Source organism: Chlamydotis macqueenii, chromosome 11, assembly GCF_036417535.1.
Source record: "Chlamydotis macqueenii isolate bChlMac1 chromosome 11, bChlMac1.mat, whole genome shotgun sequence".
Classification (NCBI taxonomy): Eukaryota; Metazoa; Chordata; class Aves; order Otidiformes; family Otididae; genus Chlamydotis; species Chlamydotis macqueenii.
Window position 1 is genome coordinate 11886706 of NC_141566.1, and position 17982 is coordinate 11904687.

General features: G+C 50.0%; 1 protein-coding gene across 2 annotated transcripts; it reads right to left on the reverse strand.

Moving 5' to 3' along the window:
• Positions 1-7566: 7566 nt before the first annotated feature.
• Positions 7567-17236, reverse strand: RBM41 (RNA binding motif protein 41). 2 transcript variants are annotated; one of them, XM_086756556.1, is made up of 7 exons: positions 17194-17236; positions 16223-16339; positions 15485-15677; positions 10867-11071; positions 9092-9468; positions 8366-8513; positions 7567-8004 (listed from the first exon to the last, which is right to left on the reverse strand). In XM_086756556.1, exons 1-7 carry the CDS (start codon positions 17199-17201, stop codon positions 7847-7849), a joined length of 1206 nt encoding a protein of 401 aa, XP_086612682.1. In that variant the 5' UTR covers positions 17202-17236; the 3' UTR covers positions 7567-7846. The 2 variants fall into 2 exon arrangements, with proteins under 2 accessions (XP_086612682.1, XP_086612681.1); XM_086756555.1 differs by lacking the exon at positions 17194-17236 and adding an exon at positions 16748-17156.
• Between the last annotated feature and the right edge of the window lie 746 nt (positions 17237-17982).

Sequence of the window (17982 nt, forward strand, 5' to 3'; positions counted from 1 at the left end):
AGTTGGATACAGCTGTACTGAGCAGAGCCAGTCTGTCACTGCCAAGTCAAAATATGCCTTGGTTATAGCTTTAACAAAGAATCTGATATGCATTTATATTACCCTGATAACAGAACAGTCAAGATCTAGCCAAAGAAAACTGTCTTGGAGTATATCACAAATGAGATAACTAATGACTAATCATTTTACTTGTGATTGAAAGATAAAATGATCAATGGTTTACAAAACCAAATCAAGCACATCCACTCAGGGCTGAAGAAAACAACTAACAATGACACTAAGGTCCATCAAAGAGTGAATTCTCCTTCAGCAGACTCTAGTTTTGCAAATTCAGTTCTAGACAAACCACTATTAGATGGGTAACTGGATTTAGGATTAAAATACCTGTTTAACCACTTTTTATCTAAATATATTTTAATTTGCTTACTTCTTAGAGTCAGAACTCATGAGTTTGCAATGTCATCACGTGCCTTCCAATACAATGCTACTTTATCTGTACACAACAGGTGCTAACCTCCAAATATCGAGGGCCTGCTATTTTTTGCGCACCGGCTATGCAAGATGAAAGCACCTCTGAAAGCAAGTGGAAAACCACTACTGCTTGGGCACTAACACTACAGGTTTCTAACCTGCTGCATTTCTGCAAATTATCTCAAAATACAGTGGCTGTGCAATCCCTGGAGAGAGCATTAGCACACAGATGTGAACTACTGTGAAGCTACAAAAGCAGGAAAGCCACTTTATTGGTTCTCCAACTCCTGACTAAGTACATAGGTACAGAACTTAAGTAATGTCTTTTCATCTTTGGTCAATCTTTCCTATGAACATAAGCACAGAAATCGATGACACAAAATGAACTTTAAAGCCTGTAGGAGGAGAGGGGATAAAAGATGCTCAGGTGTAGTGCAAAACAGCTTAAGCAAAGTTCTTTCTGGAAGGGATTTGCTCTTTGTAGAGTAGATTGCTCTTTGCATGTGGCTTTACTTGGGCTTACTGGTTTCTGTTCTGTGGACACTGCTCTCCAAAAGCACATGTCAACAGGTAAGCCAAAAAAGTAATCTCACTCCCAAAGAGCTGGGGTGGCCTAGAAAAGGGTGTTGGGAATGAGAATCAACATGCTCCAAGATTTCAGATAATCAACCTCTAGTCAGCCAGGGAAAACCAGCTGCTTATGAACAGGATAGAAGGGAAGAAAGGCTTTTCTGGTCTCATTATACATTTTGATAAAGTGTTTTTTCCACTGAATTGAATAATGCCATCACTTAAAACACATTTAAGCAGATATTTTCCCAAGCAAAACTGACCACTCTCAGCAAAAGCCTCAAGACTTTCTCCATCTCATTCTCCCCTGACACAGCACATTCGGCCTTGGGATATGGCAGGAACTGGCTCATGCACAAGATGAGCCATGAGCTCTATCACCCACTGCTCCCAAAGAAACAGCTTTGAGTGCTCCCTTTTAAGCTTCACATCAGGATTTGGCTTCTCAAAAGTGACCAGAAGACAGGAAGAAGAAGATCATTCAGCCTCTCTATTCATTTAAATCCTGGGTTTCTCTATGCATCAGACCAGACAGGCCTGAGCCCAGATGTCAGGTTGGTCTGCAACTCCCCAGTGTGCTGAGGCTGCTGTGGGAGCAGAGTGCCAAGAGAAGACAGGAAGGATACGATGAATTTTGGCTTGTAAAAATCATATTCAATGCTGTCCAGGCTCTTGGCAATCAGCTGACCTTCTTCTGTCACAGGACAATCTGCATGCGAGGCTTCAGGTACAAGATACTGCAGTATGCCTGGGAGAGGGGACAGTGCAACAGAACAGGCATGAGAATTTGAGTCACGTGTAGTCTTTTCCAGGTGAACCTAAAATCTAGTCTGGATTTAATGTCTTTCATCCCCTGTGAGTTAAGCACAGAACAAAGCTGGGGAAGGGCTATCCTGCTCCCTTTCAGCTCTTGTCAACTTACCTGTAATGAGTATTCCATTTCCAGGCCAGGAAACTCTGGAATCATCTTCCGAGAATGCAGAACATTTCTGCTGGGAATCTCCTCATTGTCTGCAAGAAGTCTGCTATCTGAGTATCACGCTTGTCTGTATCAAAATCCAGCTCTGGCTTCTCGTCTTTATTTCTGAAAAACACCAAACACAAAAATAAAGACAGTCTCCTCCAATCATCAACACCCTGGTCTGCTCTTCTGTATCAGGATCCTAAGGGAACTTTCTGAGGAGCAGCATATTTCACATGCTCCATGGATGTCATTAGTCAGCCATTTAACTTCTGTGCAGAACACCAAAGTAGCAGAACACTTCAGAACAGTCTTGATAACTCAGAAATACGGAAGTCTCATTGTGCAGATGGGAAAAGGAAGTAAATGTATTAATCAGTTTCCTCTGAGAAAAAGAGCACACCTGTGACAGACAGAAATAGACTCATCTCTCCTAAGTCCCAGCGTGGCACCTCAAGTACTCAGTCATACAGAGGGAGGAGGGAGAAATCCCTGCTTTTGATCCTTCAGTGGCCAGACTGAGTGACAGTGGCCTTAGATCACCCAGGCCAGGCACTGTTCTGAAGCTGTCTCTGCTTTTAGCTGTTCCCCAATCTCAGGGCATTGCTGCCTCGCTGCACATCCTAGCCCCATACCTGTGAATGTTCCAGATGAGGATGTGTGTGTCCTTTTAGCCTGGAATGGCATCATAGTCTGCCAGCAGCTCCCTCCTGGTGTTGAAGAGGGTATGCTCCAGGATGGTCTCCAGGCCAGGCACAGTCTTTTGTCATTTTCTCTAGAAGCCACGGAGTCAAGGAAAACAGGGTTGCTCAGTCCACTTACTTCTCTTTTGCCACAGGGGCACAAAAAAATCCAGCTGCAAACACCTGGCCACAGGCCTAACACTCCAGAGAAGTGTGACACAGGAGAGACTACAGGAGGATGGTCTCAGAGAAAGACTGATCCAGGACAGACATGACAGTGGGATGCTTTGAAGAAAAACACTTAGAAGCATCAAGCTGAGTGGAGGGCAGCAATTTAATGCAGCTGATAATGTACAAGCAGTGCCAAGGAGTTGTATACTCTCAACTTCCTTTGGCATGAAGGAAACACAGTCTGGAAGTATGCCAGCATGCCCAGGCAGCACCAAAAGCTACTACAGTGCAGAAAAGCAGCAGAGATATCTCCTGGGCAGGGGAGGAGTAGATGGGTCTGCATGGTGAGGGGGAAAGGGACAGAAATAGGTAAGCTCATAGGTTGGTGGCATGACTGCAAAGGCTTTCTAGGAGCCATGTTAGCAGCAGGTGCCCCCAAGCAGACACACAACAAGTTCTAGCCCAAGGAAAATAGAATAATGCTGTATGGTAGTGTATTAACAGCAAGGCCTGCTGCAGGGGTTCTCCAGGTGCAGTGCTGATTACAGTTACTCTCACCCTCTTCAAACATGGTGCTGTACACACGTGGCCAGGGTCAGCCTGTGCCCTCAGCATCGTGGTAGTGCCACTGGTCCCCCATGTCCCTTTGGAGGAGGGTAGCAGCTTGGCCACTCGGCCAAGGGAAGATACCATTTTGCTGGTTGAACGACACCAGCGGGATGGACACGGTCTATATAGGTCTGAGAAAGCAGCCCCACACTGCAAGCCCCTCCAGTCTTGGTGAAGATTATGGCATCTTTTCTCAGCCGCATGGAGCCAGATTTGAAGCCATACAATCCAATGGATGAGTGGTCTCTCTTCATGGTCTTCCCTGCAAAACCAAAACTGAAAGCAAGCAAAGCAAAAAGGGGCTGGAAATGGGCACTGTCTGCCTCACTGCACAGGTCCACATTGCCGCTCTCAACTTTTGCAAAGGGAGCTTAGCTCCTGTTCAACAGAGAAAATTCGGGATGGCTGCAGTGCTGGTAAAGAAGGTAAATCCTGTCAGTCGTAGATTGCCTTCACCACTGAAAAACCACATAAAAGGCCAAGAAGAGTTACTGACAAGGAAGATTTCTCTAGCACCTAGGGAAGGACTCCAGATTCTAATTTACCCTAAGCATCTCCACAACATTTTTTACATTACAGACAGGGAAATCAAGAAGCAGAGGAGCAAGGCAATCTGTTTCCAGTACTGCATACCCAGGCCAACAGCTGGCCAGGCAAACCCCATATACATGCTCTTCACAATTCTGCACCAAGCCCCACTGTCCCCTCTGGAACAGATGTTACCAGCAAGGGGATGGCCCTCTTCCACTGCACACAATGACAGGGCAGGAAGGGGACAGGACCTCTGATTTATTATTCCCAGAAAAGTGAGTGGGGTTCAGAAGTGCTATGGGTATGCATCTTCTGCATTTGAAGAACCATTTTCTCTGCTCTACTCCTGTGCATTTTGTTTATATCAAACAGAACGGTCAGACAGAAACAAAACCAAGCCTCAGCCCCTTCACCCCAAGGATAAGCTATAGCAAAAGAGAAAGGGTAGAAGTTTCACACTGAAACACTCCTTTCTTCAGCCTTAAAAACCTCTAGTCCAAAGATCAACCAAAGGAGCATCAAGAAGGCAGAGCTGCTTTGGCAAAAAAATAAAACCTCATCCTGGCAAAGGCCTTTCTGTGTTTGGGCTTAGAATGCCCTGGTAAAGTTATACCCTCTCTGTAAGGCTCACATCACTGATTGTTCAAGTGAAAGCTTAAAGCCTACTTTAATTGAAGTTATGTAATTAAAAGACAAGCCCTACTGAACTGAAATTCCTTATCACACAATATCACACTTTAAATCTCTTGCCTGCCTCATTCTCTCTCATTGCTATGTAAAAATACGTCACATTGAAAGATTAACATGACAAAAGCATATCCCCTAAAGCCCTGACTCATTTCAGCATCCACAGGTAACAGGGGAAACTCCTCTGTAATATTAGTCTGCAGAAAAGGACACTTGGTTTGACTTCAGGAACATATGTTTGCTTTTATGTAGACCTCTATGTCCTAGCACAAAAGCATCTCCTCTGCTTATTACACAGTTTGAACGCCAAGGACCCAAATGGCTTATTTTAAGGTGGTTAATGACAAGCAAAAAGTCTGCTTTGAGTCCCTAGACCACCCATGACACATTCAGGCAGACACACATTCTGCACACACATTCAGTGTACACATATAAGCACAGTCATTTCGCTCCTCTGCATACTGGGAAGGTAAGGAAGACGCAGAGAGAGGTCTATATGTTAATGCTGGATGCTTAAAATAGGAAGCCAAAGGCCAGTGGCAATGCTCGCAGGAGAGAGAATCCATCCCAGCAGCTGAATGCCGGAGGGCTCAAAGCTCATTACTTGAGCATGTGGTAGAGTTTGAGAGGAGTCATTCCTGCCCCATTATCTGTAAAAGTTAGACAAAGGCAACATAAATGCAGAAAAGCTTAGCTGTCACACTGCAATGTAAAGCATTGTCTACGGAAAGAAGAAATTGGGCAATAAGAAACAACAGTATTTCACCCTCCTTTTCTCCCTCCTTTTGCCCTCAGGTCAGTTCCAAGGAGCAAAAGCAGTCTCCCAAAGAAATCTCTCTTACAAATGGGAGGTTGTGTCTAAGAAGGGAGGTGGCACACTGGCTAAACCTCCTGGCACGGGCTAAACCTCCTTGCAGCTAAGTACATCCTTGCCAGTGAAGAGATGAGGTCAGCGTGCCGGAGCCAGGCGACACACAGCACATGGGGGAATGCTGTGATGGATGCCATGGGGATCGAAGGATCACTGCCGTTGGGGCTGAGGATGTTCTGGGCCAGCCATGCAAATCCACCCAACAATCACCACAGCAACTACTAATACAATCTCCATGATCTCCACATCCCCTCAGTGCATCACGGACGCTACAGAGAGGCCACTCAGTGAATCTGTGTGGATTTTTTTCAGAACACACCACAGCTTGCGCTGATGCCTCCGGCGCCCTGGCCAGCCTGCCGTCGGGGCTGAAGCCTCAGCACAGGCCATGGACTTTCTGCCAGGGCACACCGAACCCTGTCCAGGGACAAGGCCGGTGGGGCCCCGCTGGGGCCCCTCTCCCCACGCTGCCTACGGAGCAGCTCGGCCTCGGCACTGAAGGGCTGTGCACAGACGGTGCTGCAGCTCTGCAGGCAGCGGGGACTCATCCGCGGGGACGGAGATCGCGGCGGCCAGCGCCGGGGGGGGCGGCCCCGGCCCGCACTCAGAGCGCGGAGGCAGTTTCCCCGCTCCGTGCCGGCCTGGCTGGCCTCTGCCGCGCTGTCGGCCCCCTCAGCTCGCCGCCCGCCACAGGACCGTAGCGCCTGCGCGGCGGCGCTGTGCAGCCCGGCCGTGGCTCCCGGGCGGGTGCGCGGGCTCGGTGATGGCTCTCCCTGCCACGCTGGGCGCAGCGACATGGCGGCGCGCAGTGGATAGCGGTACCCGGTGCCGAGCCGCAGCTCGGGGGAACCGTGTGGGGAAGCCCCAGCCCCTCGCATCAGGGGGTGAAGGTGCCAGAAACCAGAGGCCAGTGACAGTCCGAGTGCTCAGGCCAGACTGGCAGGGCTTGTGCCAGCAAACCATAGCCTAGGCAGGTGGCCAGCAGCAGCCTCAGCTCAGGACACAGACCTCCTCCAGGTGTGTCCAGACAGGCCTGGGCGACTCCCCCCGGGGTTGGAATTTTGGAATTGAAAGCAGCCCCGGGACACCTACCATTGCCTTGTCCCCGCTCTCCCACCAGGACAGGGCGGACAGACTGTAGTTTGCTTACAGCTCAGGGGCACTGGGGCCCAGAACCACCCCTCAGCAACACCAGCTCCTCTGGAGCATGGACAAGATAAAGCCTGCCAGCACCAGGGCAAAACTGGTGCTCAGTGACGCAACAGTTCCTTTTCTCTTTCAATTTTCAATTTGCTCTGAACCAGAATCACCTCCTTGTAGATCTGGTGCAGCCTTAGACAAATAGCTGTATCTGTGTGTTGTTGCAAGTGCATTGACGAGAAGCACAGTTGTAAGGGGAGTTGCACAACGTGGAGGAAAAGGCGGCAGCAGGGAGAAAAACAACAGCTCTTGGAAACATTCCTCTTCTCCCCATGGCTGTATTTAGGTACGCAGGGGAAGGCTGCAACTCCGCTCTGCTGAGAAAGCCTGGGTTCCCTCAGCCACCATCACCAAGAGCTCAGATGTTACTCTCCCAGGAACACTGGGATACTGTGGGAAACATATGACATTAGCTTGCCTTGTTTACAGAAAGCGCTAAAACAGGTCAGCAGATAACCCATGGCGTCTGCCACAGTGGTACCCCACCAGGCAATCATCCTCCATGCCACAGGGCTTTATGGGATCAATAGTGAGGAGCCAAGACATACTGGCAATCATAAAGCACCTGGGTAATTAGATACCTATGCAGCCGAAGTGTCTGGAAGAAAAGGAGCAGCCTTTTTTCTTGTCCCTTCTGCCACCAGAAATGGGGCAGCAGTCCCAGCAGTCCCCACATCAGTCTGGTACTCCAGCTCCCAGCACAGCGGCCAGAAGTGAACTGTGCTGACACAGCCCTGCATCAGCAGAATGCAGCACACTTGGCTCTAGAAGATTTGCACAGGACAAAGGTGAATAAACACACACTAAGGAAATACCATAATAAATACATTTATTTACATGGCTTCCTCCCTCCCTCCTTGCCACAAAGGGCTGAGAAGGCAGACACACATGTAGAAGAGGAGAAAAATGCCAGTACACACCAACAGTGTAAAGACAGTGCCCATCCCTCTCAAGGAACAGCCTAGTTCCCAGCTGTCCTCCCTTCTCCACTTTGGGATTTAGGAACCTGAATGTTAACTCTGAACAGTCCTCCACTGTCCCAGTTATGACCATGGTTCATACAAATCCACAAGGTTCCTGGTTATCCATCCCTTACTTGGCAGGTGGGTTCTCTGCAGCAGAGGAACAGGGGGTGGCAGACTCAGCCTCTGGCAAATGCCCCTTGCTTTTCCCAAATTCAATCACCAGTGGCTTCCCCTGCAGATTGTACCCGTTCACCAACAGCATGGCATCCTGGGCCAACTGAGTCTCTGCAAAAAGAGAGCAAAACAGGCACAAGTTACATGGCAAGTTCTGGCATAGACACGTGGTGTTCACAAAGATGTTCCTGGCTCATGGAACGTCAGCCTGCACATGCTACTGTGCAGTACTGGGATCCTCCAGCCAGAGTGATGTGCTGAACATAAATACAGCACGTAACAGACTGCATCCCTTCTGTTTTGATTAATCCTCTTTCAATCCAGGGAAAAGACTATGACATGATAGGAAGAAGAGGGAGTGAACTCCTCTCCTTCTTGGAGAGCAGGCTTGGTGCCAGCCCAGTTCCCTGCGGGAAAACCCGGCACCTTCATGAGTCAAGGAAGAACCGAGAGGCACAAGGCAGCGACTCACCAGGGAAGGTGATGAAAGCCTGACCCCTCATCCGGCCACTCAAGAGGCGGAACTGGATCGGTGGGCTGTCTTCCTTCTGGAACCGAGCAAACAAGGACACTAGGTCCTTCATCGTCACTCGAGGGCCCAGGTTCTTCAAATACAGCACCTGTTCCAGATACACAGAGGGTCAGCCAGCCTGTGGCAAACAGATACCTTTCAACCTGGTCCCAAGCCTGTGCACCTCAAAGATATTAATTAGATCAGCCCCTCTGCAATCCCAGAGTCCTTCTTCCACCCACACACTAATGGTGGATTTTGGAAGACAGGTAGGTGTATGGACAAAAGCAGCTCTGGACTCAAGGCATCATTATGTTTGCCTGTGCCAAGTGTTGACAGCTTCACTTATTTATAAAACACAACAAGCTCCAGCTACCAGTTAAGCACAGTTTGAGTCAAGTCAAAGCTGGTCTCAGTCAGGCCCAAACAGGGAAAGTGCCTCTTGACTAATGACCTGCCAGAGCCAGGAAGGGTTGAGGTCTGAAGTACAGCTCTCTGCCAGGCTGGGCAACTTCCCATTAGAGCCAAAGGTCCCCTTCCCTCTCAGAGTGGAGGCTGCTCTTCCTTGGCCAGGAGGATCAACCAAGCATCCTCCAAACAATAGCAAAGAGAAGCTTTTGCCTGCTCAAGCAACTTCAGGACATGCTAGCAAGGAAGAATAATAAATCCTGGTTCATCTCAAGATACCTTGTTGGGCTCCCCGGGATGGTAGGATGAGAACCTGGGTATATTCCGGAGTTCTTCCTCTGAGAGACGGTTCTTGCAGATCTCATGTTCCGTCACAAACTCTACAGGCTCTTTGATAATCACAAGCCTCGGCGGGGACTGGTGGGCCTTTGTGGCAGGAAGGCTGGGATTTCTTGCCCGTTCTGCCTGCTTTTCCCGGTCTGGAAGTGATGACACCTCAGCCACAGGCCCTTGCGGGGCCAGGGAAGGGGACAAGCATGGGTCACTCTTGGTAGGCTGGTCTTCTTCAGGCCACTTCTTGCTTAGCAGCTCTTGGTAAACACTCTCCAAATGAACGATGGGGTCCTTTCCATCTGTCACCATCTTCTGAGTGTCATCTAATCCACAAAGGAGAAACATGGTAATGTGATTACCACCAAGAACCTGGAAAATGCACAGACTGCAGGAAGATACGGACAGGAGAAACCCTGTTCCAACCCAGCCTCCATGCATCTGCCAACCAAGCCCTGCAAGTTATTTAAAACAAGAATAGCCCCAGCAGCCAGCAAGTGCTGGTATCCCAGCTCAGGATGAACATGCAAAGGCCAGCAGCTCCACCAGTGCTATGTAAAAAGCTCATTTCTTCCAGAGGTGCCCTCACTAGCTTATCTGCAGCCATATTTCAGCACATTCTAGTGATTCCTTCAACTCACTTTCCTCCTCCTGCATGCATGGCCAGGATGGGCCACACTGCCTTTCTACACTGCTACAAGGAATATAAACTTCTTGCTTCCAGGGACATCATTAGATTAAGCTCCTAGATTTAAAGGCCCATGGCATGGACTGACGAAGGATATCTCCTTTATTTAATGGAAATTAATTTAATTAATTTAATTAATTCCCCATTAATGGAATTTAATGGGGACAGAACTGAGAGCGGCACCTCCTAACCTACAAGGTTCAACCTTGCTGCCTCCTGGTTTTGCTGAATGCCACAACACTGACACCAAAGGAAGGAGCAGGGGCCAGAGGACACTGGGTCAGCTGGACAATATAGCTTGAACAGCATCAACATTGATCAAAGTGGTGTTTTAGGAGTCCCTCCTCATCTTCTATTTAACACTGTCTTACATACAAAGATCAGTCTGGACTGGAGACATATTAAAGCAGCCTGGAGTGCTTCTTACCATCTCTAGACAACACTTGAGTCTCCATCCAGAAAAATCACATTAAGCCACAGGCTCAGGCACAACACTGCTAGGGTGAGAAGCGCTGTCATCTCGTGGACACAGTACTGGGAATCAGCAACTGGGCTCCAATTCCACTTTGGCTACTGGGAGGAGCCTTTAACAAGTCACTCCTACTTTCCTGCTCTGTGCTTTTACTTCCCTCCTACCTTTGTTAGACTGCAAATAAATCAGAGACAGGACAGTTTCTAGCCCCACACAGGCACCTCGTGTCACTTGGTGCAGCTCAGTGGGGACCTCTGCACTCTACCAAAGCATAACACCGTCTGCTCTTCCACATACCAAGCTGGGCTCCGCAGTACATGCAGCACATCAACAAGATCCAAGCTCTCCAAACAGAGATGGACTTTACAAGCCTCTATATTAAACCCTTCAGAGAGCCCACTCTCTGTCTGCTCATGTAATGAGAGGAAAACATCTCCTCCCACACAGTGCCAAAACAGAACCATGTCTTCAGGAACAGAAGGCCAGACAGAAACGTGTTGGACTCCCACACACCCCGGCTCTCTGTGCTGAAGCAAAGGCAGGAACAGCCTTGAGCCCACAAACCTTGGTGGTAGAGTGCCCGGAGGAAGGAGTGGCGGTCTGTTCCCTGAAAGAGTGCATTTTCAATTTCCATCTCCCGCCGGCTCAGCTGCTTGCTGCCAGCAAACCTCTGGGGCAGAGCCAGTATGCGCTGACGCTCTTCCATCTTCTCCTGGATGGCATGAAGCCGGTCCTGCGTGGCCTCCGGGGCTGCTCCCAGCCCAGAGCTCTGGAAGACAGGCACAGCTCTGATCAGATACAACACGTACCTCCTTTTGAGAAACTCAGCCAGCATGCAACTTAACATCCTCCAGCCCTGGAGCGGGTGCAACTAGAAACCATCCCCCAAAGAGCAGGTCACCAAGAGGTCCTGTTACTGCAAGTGTAGGACAGAAAGACAACCACTCAGCAAGCCTCACTTCTTGAGAGAAGTGGAGAAAAAGCCCCTTTCTCCTGACCCTTCTGTGCTGCTTTCCTCTCCCTGGCCTCACTGTCTGATAGTGCCTGTGTTACCCTGTCCCAGCCTGTGCAAACTATAGCCATTTTCTAAGGCCACCTACAGTAACTGCACAAACCCCTCTTTGGCATTACTTTTGCCATGCCTATAGAATCATAGAATGGTTAGGGTTGGAAGGGACCTTCAAAGGTCATCTAGTCCAATCCCCCTGCAAGGAGCAGGGACATCCCCAACTAGATCAGGTTGCTCAGAGCCTCCAGCCTGGCCTTGAACGTTTCCAGAGATGGGGCATCCACCACCTTTCTGGGCAACCTGTTCCAGTGTTCTATAACTCGCATTGTAAAAAATTTTTTCCTAATTTCTAATCTAAATCTACCTCCCTCTATTTTAAAACCATTACCTCTCGTCCTATCGCAACAGGCCCTACTAAACAGCCTTTCCCCATCTTTCTTGTAGGCCCCCTTGAGGTACTGGAAGACCGCTATCAGGTCTCCCCGGAGCCTCCTCTTCTGCAGGCTGAACAGCCCCAACTCTCTCAGCCTGTCCTCATAGGAGAGGTGCTCCAGCCCTTTTATCATCTTCGTGGCCCTCCTCTGGAGCTTCTCCAACTGGTCCACGTCCTTCTTGTGTTGGGGGCTCCAGAACTGGACACAGTACTCCAGGTGGGGTCTCACGAGAGCAGAGTAGAGGGGGAGAATCACCTCCCTCGACCTGCTGGCCATGCTTCTCTTGATGCAGCCCAGGATGCAGTTGGCCTTCTGGGCTGCAAAGGCACATTGCCAGCTCATGTTGAGCTTCTCATCCACCAGCACTCCAAAGTCCTTCTCCTCAGGGCTGCTCTCAATCCATTCCCCGCCCAGCCTGTATTTGTGCCTGGGATTGCCATGACCCAGGTGCAGGACCTTGCACTTGGCCTGGTTGAACTTCATGAGGTTGGCACGGGCCCACTTCTCCAGCCTGTCAAGGTCCCTCTGGATGGCATCCCTCCCTTCCAGCGTGTCGACGGCACCACACAGCTTGGTGTCATCGGCAAACTTGCTGAGGGTGCACTCTATCCCACTGTCCATGTCGCCGACAAAGATGTTGAACAGGGCTGGGCCCAACACAGACCCCTGAGGGACACCACTCGTGACCGGTCTCCACTTGGACATTGAGTCGTTGACCACCACTCTCTGAGTGTGGCCATCCAGCCAATTCCTTATCCACCGAGTGGTCCATCCATCAAACCCATGCCTCTCCAGTTTAGAGAGAAGGATGTTGTGCGGGACAGTGTCAAAAGCTTTGCACAAGTCCAGGTAGATGATGTCCGTTGCTCGTCCCTTGTCCACTGATGCCGTCACCCCGTCATAGAAGGCCACCAAATTGGTCAGGCACGATCTACCCTTGGTGAAGCCATGTTGGCTGTCACCAACCACCTCATTGCTCTCCATGTGCCTTAGCATGGTTTCCAGGAGAATCTGCTCCATGACCTTGCCAGGCACAGAGGTGAGGCTGACCAGCCTGTAGTTACCCAGGTCTTCCTTGTTCCCCTTTTTAAAAATTGGGGTTATGTTCCCTCTCTTCCAGTCATCGGGGACCTCACCACGACCGTCACGACTTCTCAAATACGATAGCCAGTGGTTTGGCAACTTCATCTGCCAGTTCCCTGAGGACCCGCGGATGGATCTCATCAGATCCCATGGACTTGTGCACCTTCAAGTTCCTCAGATGATCCCGAACCTCCTCTTCCAGTACAGCGGGCGGTTCTTCATCCTCCCAGTCCCTGCTTGCACCTTCCACAGTTTGGGTGGTGGAACAAGAACTCTTGTCGGTGAAGACTGAGGCAAAAAAGTCATTGAGTACCTCAGCCTTCTCCAGGACACCAGTTCCCTTCCGGTGGGGGCCTACATTTACCCTGGACTTTTTTTTGTCCTCTACGTACCTATAAAAGCTCTTCTTGTTGCATTTTATATCCCTGGCCAGATTCAGTTCTGTCAGGGCTTTGGCCTTCCTTACCTTATCCCTGGCCACTCACACAGCCTCTTTGTAGACCTCCCAGGCTACCTGTCTCTGTTTCCACCCTCTATAGGCTTCCTTTTTTACTTTCAGTTGGTCCAGGAGCTCCTTGCTCATCCACGCCGGCCTCCTGGCCTTTTTGCCCGACTTGTTCTTTGTTGGGATGCACCTTTGCTGAGCTTGGAGGAGGTGCTCCTTGAATGTGGACCAATTTTCCTGGGCCCCTCTTCCCTCCAGGGCCGCCGCCCATGGCACTTGGCCCATCAGGTCCCTGAAGAGGCCGAAGTCCGCCTTCTTGAAGTCTAGGGCAGAGAGCTTGCCGTGTAGTTTCCTCGCTGTCCCGTGGATCTTGAACTCCACCGTGTCGTGGTCGCTGCAGCCAAGGCTGTTTCTTTAGTTGTGAAACTAAAGGACAACTATAGCATCCCAGAGCTCAAGTTTCCACCAAGCTTTTGGTCTATGACCCTAGCATCACTGAGAAAAACTTATTCACTGAAAAGTGGACCCCAAGCTGCCATTTGGCACCCAAATGCCAGATTTATGCTGAGGACTAAACCCTGACCAGCTTCACGTGAGCCAGCTCCCAGAAACCATGCAGCTACTGCAGCATAGACCTCATAAGCAAACCTGGCTATAAGCGAGCATTCCTGTATAAATAAGCCTCACTGCACAGGGCTCGAACACTGCTAAGATTCACCAGACTCGTGCTGCCAAAGCACAAAGACATACTCCAACTTCTAGAGGGGTATTTCTGTTCCCTCATCCACCTCTATCAGAATCCAGAGAATACACTTTTATGGGGTGGTAGGTAGATCTTCTTTTCTCAAATTCGGATCGAAAACTACTGTGGCAGATCTTTCTGCCTCAGGCAAGAAACCAGGCTTTCTCCCTGCACTGAGCACAATCTTAAAGACTTTCCCATGGGTACCTCTCCCTTCCCACCTGACTGCATGGGCTCACATCTGCACAGCTTCCATTCACCCCACAGCTTCCCTGAGGCATAAAAGGCTGTTTATATGGAAAAGCAGTTCCGGGAAATAATTTGTTTTCAAAAAAGCTGCAACTTAGCACCTGAAAATTAACAGAAGCCTGCACTCAGTACCCTGCTGAAAGCTCCACAGGCAATCTGAAGTCCTGTCTGCCTCGGCTGATTCCTCTTTGGTGGAATCTTTCACCTGAGGCCTCCACATACAAAGCTGCACATCACTGCCTGGCCTGGGCTTTCTCTGCAAATGTTCTTCTCTCACAAGCAGTAGAAGATGTACCCTAATGTCACTGGCTCTTTCTGTCAGAATAGTGTTTTCCATTATAATATTTATTTCTAGACATCCCAGAACTGATTTCATACCAAATACAACAGCTGGTACTGTTGACATTAATTTTCATTGTTAAATTAACACCACCCTTCTCTAAACCAAGCTTTAATACAGACCACACCAGGGCTACCTTTGCATTTAAACACCAAAGCAAATAATGACTTCAGCTGAAGAGAAGCAAACCCATGATTACCACAGATGGCTTCCTCCTGCACACAGCTATTGCTCAGGAAGACTAGAGACAGAGGGAGGCCAAGGGTCAGCTTAAGTCCTATTTTGCACCTTCTGGTTTACCAAATTAAGAGCAGGACACTCCAGTACACCTGACACAGCATGTCATTGCAATCACACACTTATTCAAACAGCTCTGCACTGCTATTTTTACATGGCTGTTTCAGGTCTCATGAAGCATCTGCAAGACCCTGAGGAGAACATACAAAACCCTCTCTAGAGATGGCTATCCCAAGCTAGCCAAGGGATCCAGGGATGTGTCAGAATTCAGAAAGGAGGAGACTGAAGGGCTTTGAATTGTTTCCTTCTTTTTCTCCTCCAGCCTCTAAATCCTTCTTCACAGGTATAAAGAGATGAAATTATTTGCTTGAGATTATCAAGGCAGAGGCAGGAATATAGTCAGGTCCTGCTGTGTTCCAAAGGACCAACTCTTCTCTTCGTCATAGGTGGTGCAAAGAGCATTCCACCAAAGAAAATAGGCCAGAAGAAACGTGGGATCGTGCTGGCCTAAATGCAAGAGATAGATAGAGCAGGCATTCTTTACCAGAGGACTTACAAAGGGCTTGAATTTTCTACCAGGATGCCACAGGCCACATGGTTAGAGGGATCTGACCACGTTAACATCAAAGCAGAGCATGCCTACCTTCCCTGTTGAAGCCTGGTTCTTCCAGAGTAGGATCTCAGAATCGGAGAGCCCCAGTTCCCGGAGAGAGGCAGTTTCTTTGTTGCTCTCCTGCAGGGCCTGGAACTGCGACAAGGTCAAAGCTCCTGCAGCCTCTTCCCCAAAAGGCTTGTAAAAAGCTGCAGGGGCAAAGCACCTCCGCTTTGACTTGCACCTGTAACCCAAAACAGCCAAAGAGCAGAAACAATTTAGCCCTAAGAAACTGGGGGAATAGGAAGGGCCTAGCCTCTCTCCCCAACCACACTTGGTCCTGCTGCACCTAGGCAGCGACGCTGTGTTTCCAAAATACAGTTGAGCTACTCTTGTCCCATCACAGGTAGGAGGCACTTCGTGACACTGTAACACCAAATACCCCCCAGGTGCAAACACAGGCTAGCCTGGTGGGGACAAGCTCTCCAGCCTAGAAACTCACCCCTGCATCTGGGCCAGGCAAATCTGTTCTTTTCACCTAATGGGTGAAAATAAGCTACCACCAGTATTTGTTCCAGGAGACAAGGAGTGGTTATCTCCTGCTGGGGTGTCAAGGCAGGAGATCTGCAAGGAAGGGTTTGTGCAGCTGTTTTGGCACACAAAGCCTGCACCAAACATTTTCCCAGGGAGGAGGCCCCAGTGAGGCAACACTGCTGCTGCCCCTAGCATGGCCAGACTCCACTCACCAGCCCCTCCAGCAGCTCCCCCAGGGGCCAGAGCAGGACTTACTGCTCGATGGAGACAGTGGTATCAAGCTGCTGCTGAAGGAGGCTCTTCAGCTGCCTCTCTCCTTCTGTCTCCAAATCTTCCAGAAGGACCTCATCGCTGGACAGGCTGCTGTTGACCCTGGGGAACAGAAGCACAGCACAGAACTGGTCAGTAAGGCAACAGGGAAAACACTGCTCAAAACACAGCACTGCTACAGCTTCTCTACCTCCTTGATTGTTTTTACAGGACTGAAAGCACATGGAACCAAAACTACTTGACCAAAGCTCCCACTAATGACAACTACAAAAGCCAATAGATTTGGGACTACTTTGAGAATATTAAAAATACCCTAGGCAGCTTTTTTTTTAAAACAAAAAAAAAATACAATCTTATTTTTATTGCTGGAAATTTGTTTTGTACCAATATCTAAACAGATATTGCTAGTTTCAAATGACTCAAGAAAGAAAGAAAACTGCGAGGAAGAAGGGCAATAGTGAATTCGAGCAGCATTCTATGGAAAGTTCCCTCTTCCCTTCCTCGGGTCACCTGCTTCCACGCGCACAGACAGAGGGACACTGCATCCACCATCACCCTGCAGACAGCACCCATCCTGGCGCGGCAGCAGGGGTCCTGCCCACCCCTCTTCCGCAGATGACGCTCCTGCCCTGCCCGTGGGCGCCCCAGAACCGGGCCCTTGGCACAGGCTCGACTCAGCCTTTCTGTGGGCTCCTGAGAAGCCGTTTCGGGCCGGCGAGGAGCGAGTTTCAGGCGGAGGCTTCCGCTGCTTTTGGGGCCACGGCGAGCTGACGCCCCTGGCGGCACCTCCAAAAGCCACCTCCCCAGGACACCGCCGTCGGCACAGGAAGGCCGTGCGCGGTGAGGCGCCGGATGAACTCCTAGGCCGTGATGCCACCGGAGGAAGAGCTGACACAAGCTCCACGCTGGGTCTCTTCAAACGCCAGGAACCCGCGCCCCCCGCCCGGCCCGCTCACCTCCGCATGGCCGCCGCCCGCAACTCCAACCCCCAGCAGCGCCCGCGAGCACCGCCCGGCCGCGGCGCAGGGGCCGCCGGGAGGCGCGGCGGGGCGGGGCCGAGCCGGGCGAGGAGGCGTTTGGCCGCGTTCCGGCCGTGGCGCGCGGCGGCCGTTGAGGCGGTGTAATGGCTGCGCTCCAGGGGAAAACCCAGTGAAGCGTTTGGAGCCCTCTGCAAGGGCTTCCCGCATGTCCCTCGAGAACGGTCTCCTCTACAGCATCTGTGAGCCTTTAAAGACTGTGAAATCAGCACACAGGGCAAAAAAAGTGAAAGGGCCACTCAGAAGTTCTAACTCACGCTGTTGTAGTTCAGCCCCGCTCAGGACCAGACTATGCAGTTTCTCTCTCACTCGCCCCACCCTCTGAGGAAATAGGGAGAGATAGCATTAGAAAAAAAAAGGCTCAAGGTTTGAGATAAGAAGAGGAAGACATCCTTAAAGTTACCGTTACAGTCAAACGGTCTCTACTTGGGAAAAACTATTCATTTATTATTAAAACAAAAGCAGGATAATGAGAAAGAGAAAGTAATTTCCCCCCATCCTTTCTGAGAAGAGGGGCTAAGGAAACTTTAACAGATATGGCATTTATTGATTATTGCTGTGCATGCTAATACAAATAGCGCTTGATGCTTTGCTAACTAGCTATTGTAAAAACTACCCGAGGGGGGGAAGTCTTGCATTCCCCAACCGAGGGGCCTTGCTTTGTGCTTTGAACTCTTCATCTGAAGTGAGAAGTCCTGCACCTCCCGC

Bases quoted from the DNA above. Each gene is read 5' to 3' on its own strand.
- RBM41 (XM_086756555.1), bottom strand. From the start codon at position 16,782: ATGCAGTGTCCCTCTGTCTGTGCGCGTGGAAGCAG. The intron at 9,469-10,866 runs GTTTGTGGGCTC...TTTGTGGATTAG, and splicing joins CCGGGCACTCTACCACCAAG to ATGACACTCAGAAGATGGTG. The intron at 8,005-8,365 runs GTGAGTCGCTGC...CTCTTTTTGCAG, and splicing joins GGCTTTCATCACCTTCCCTG to AGACTCAGTTGGCCCAGGAT.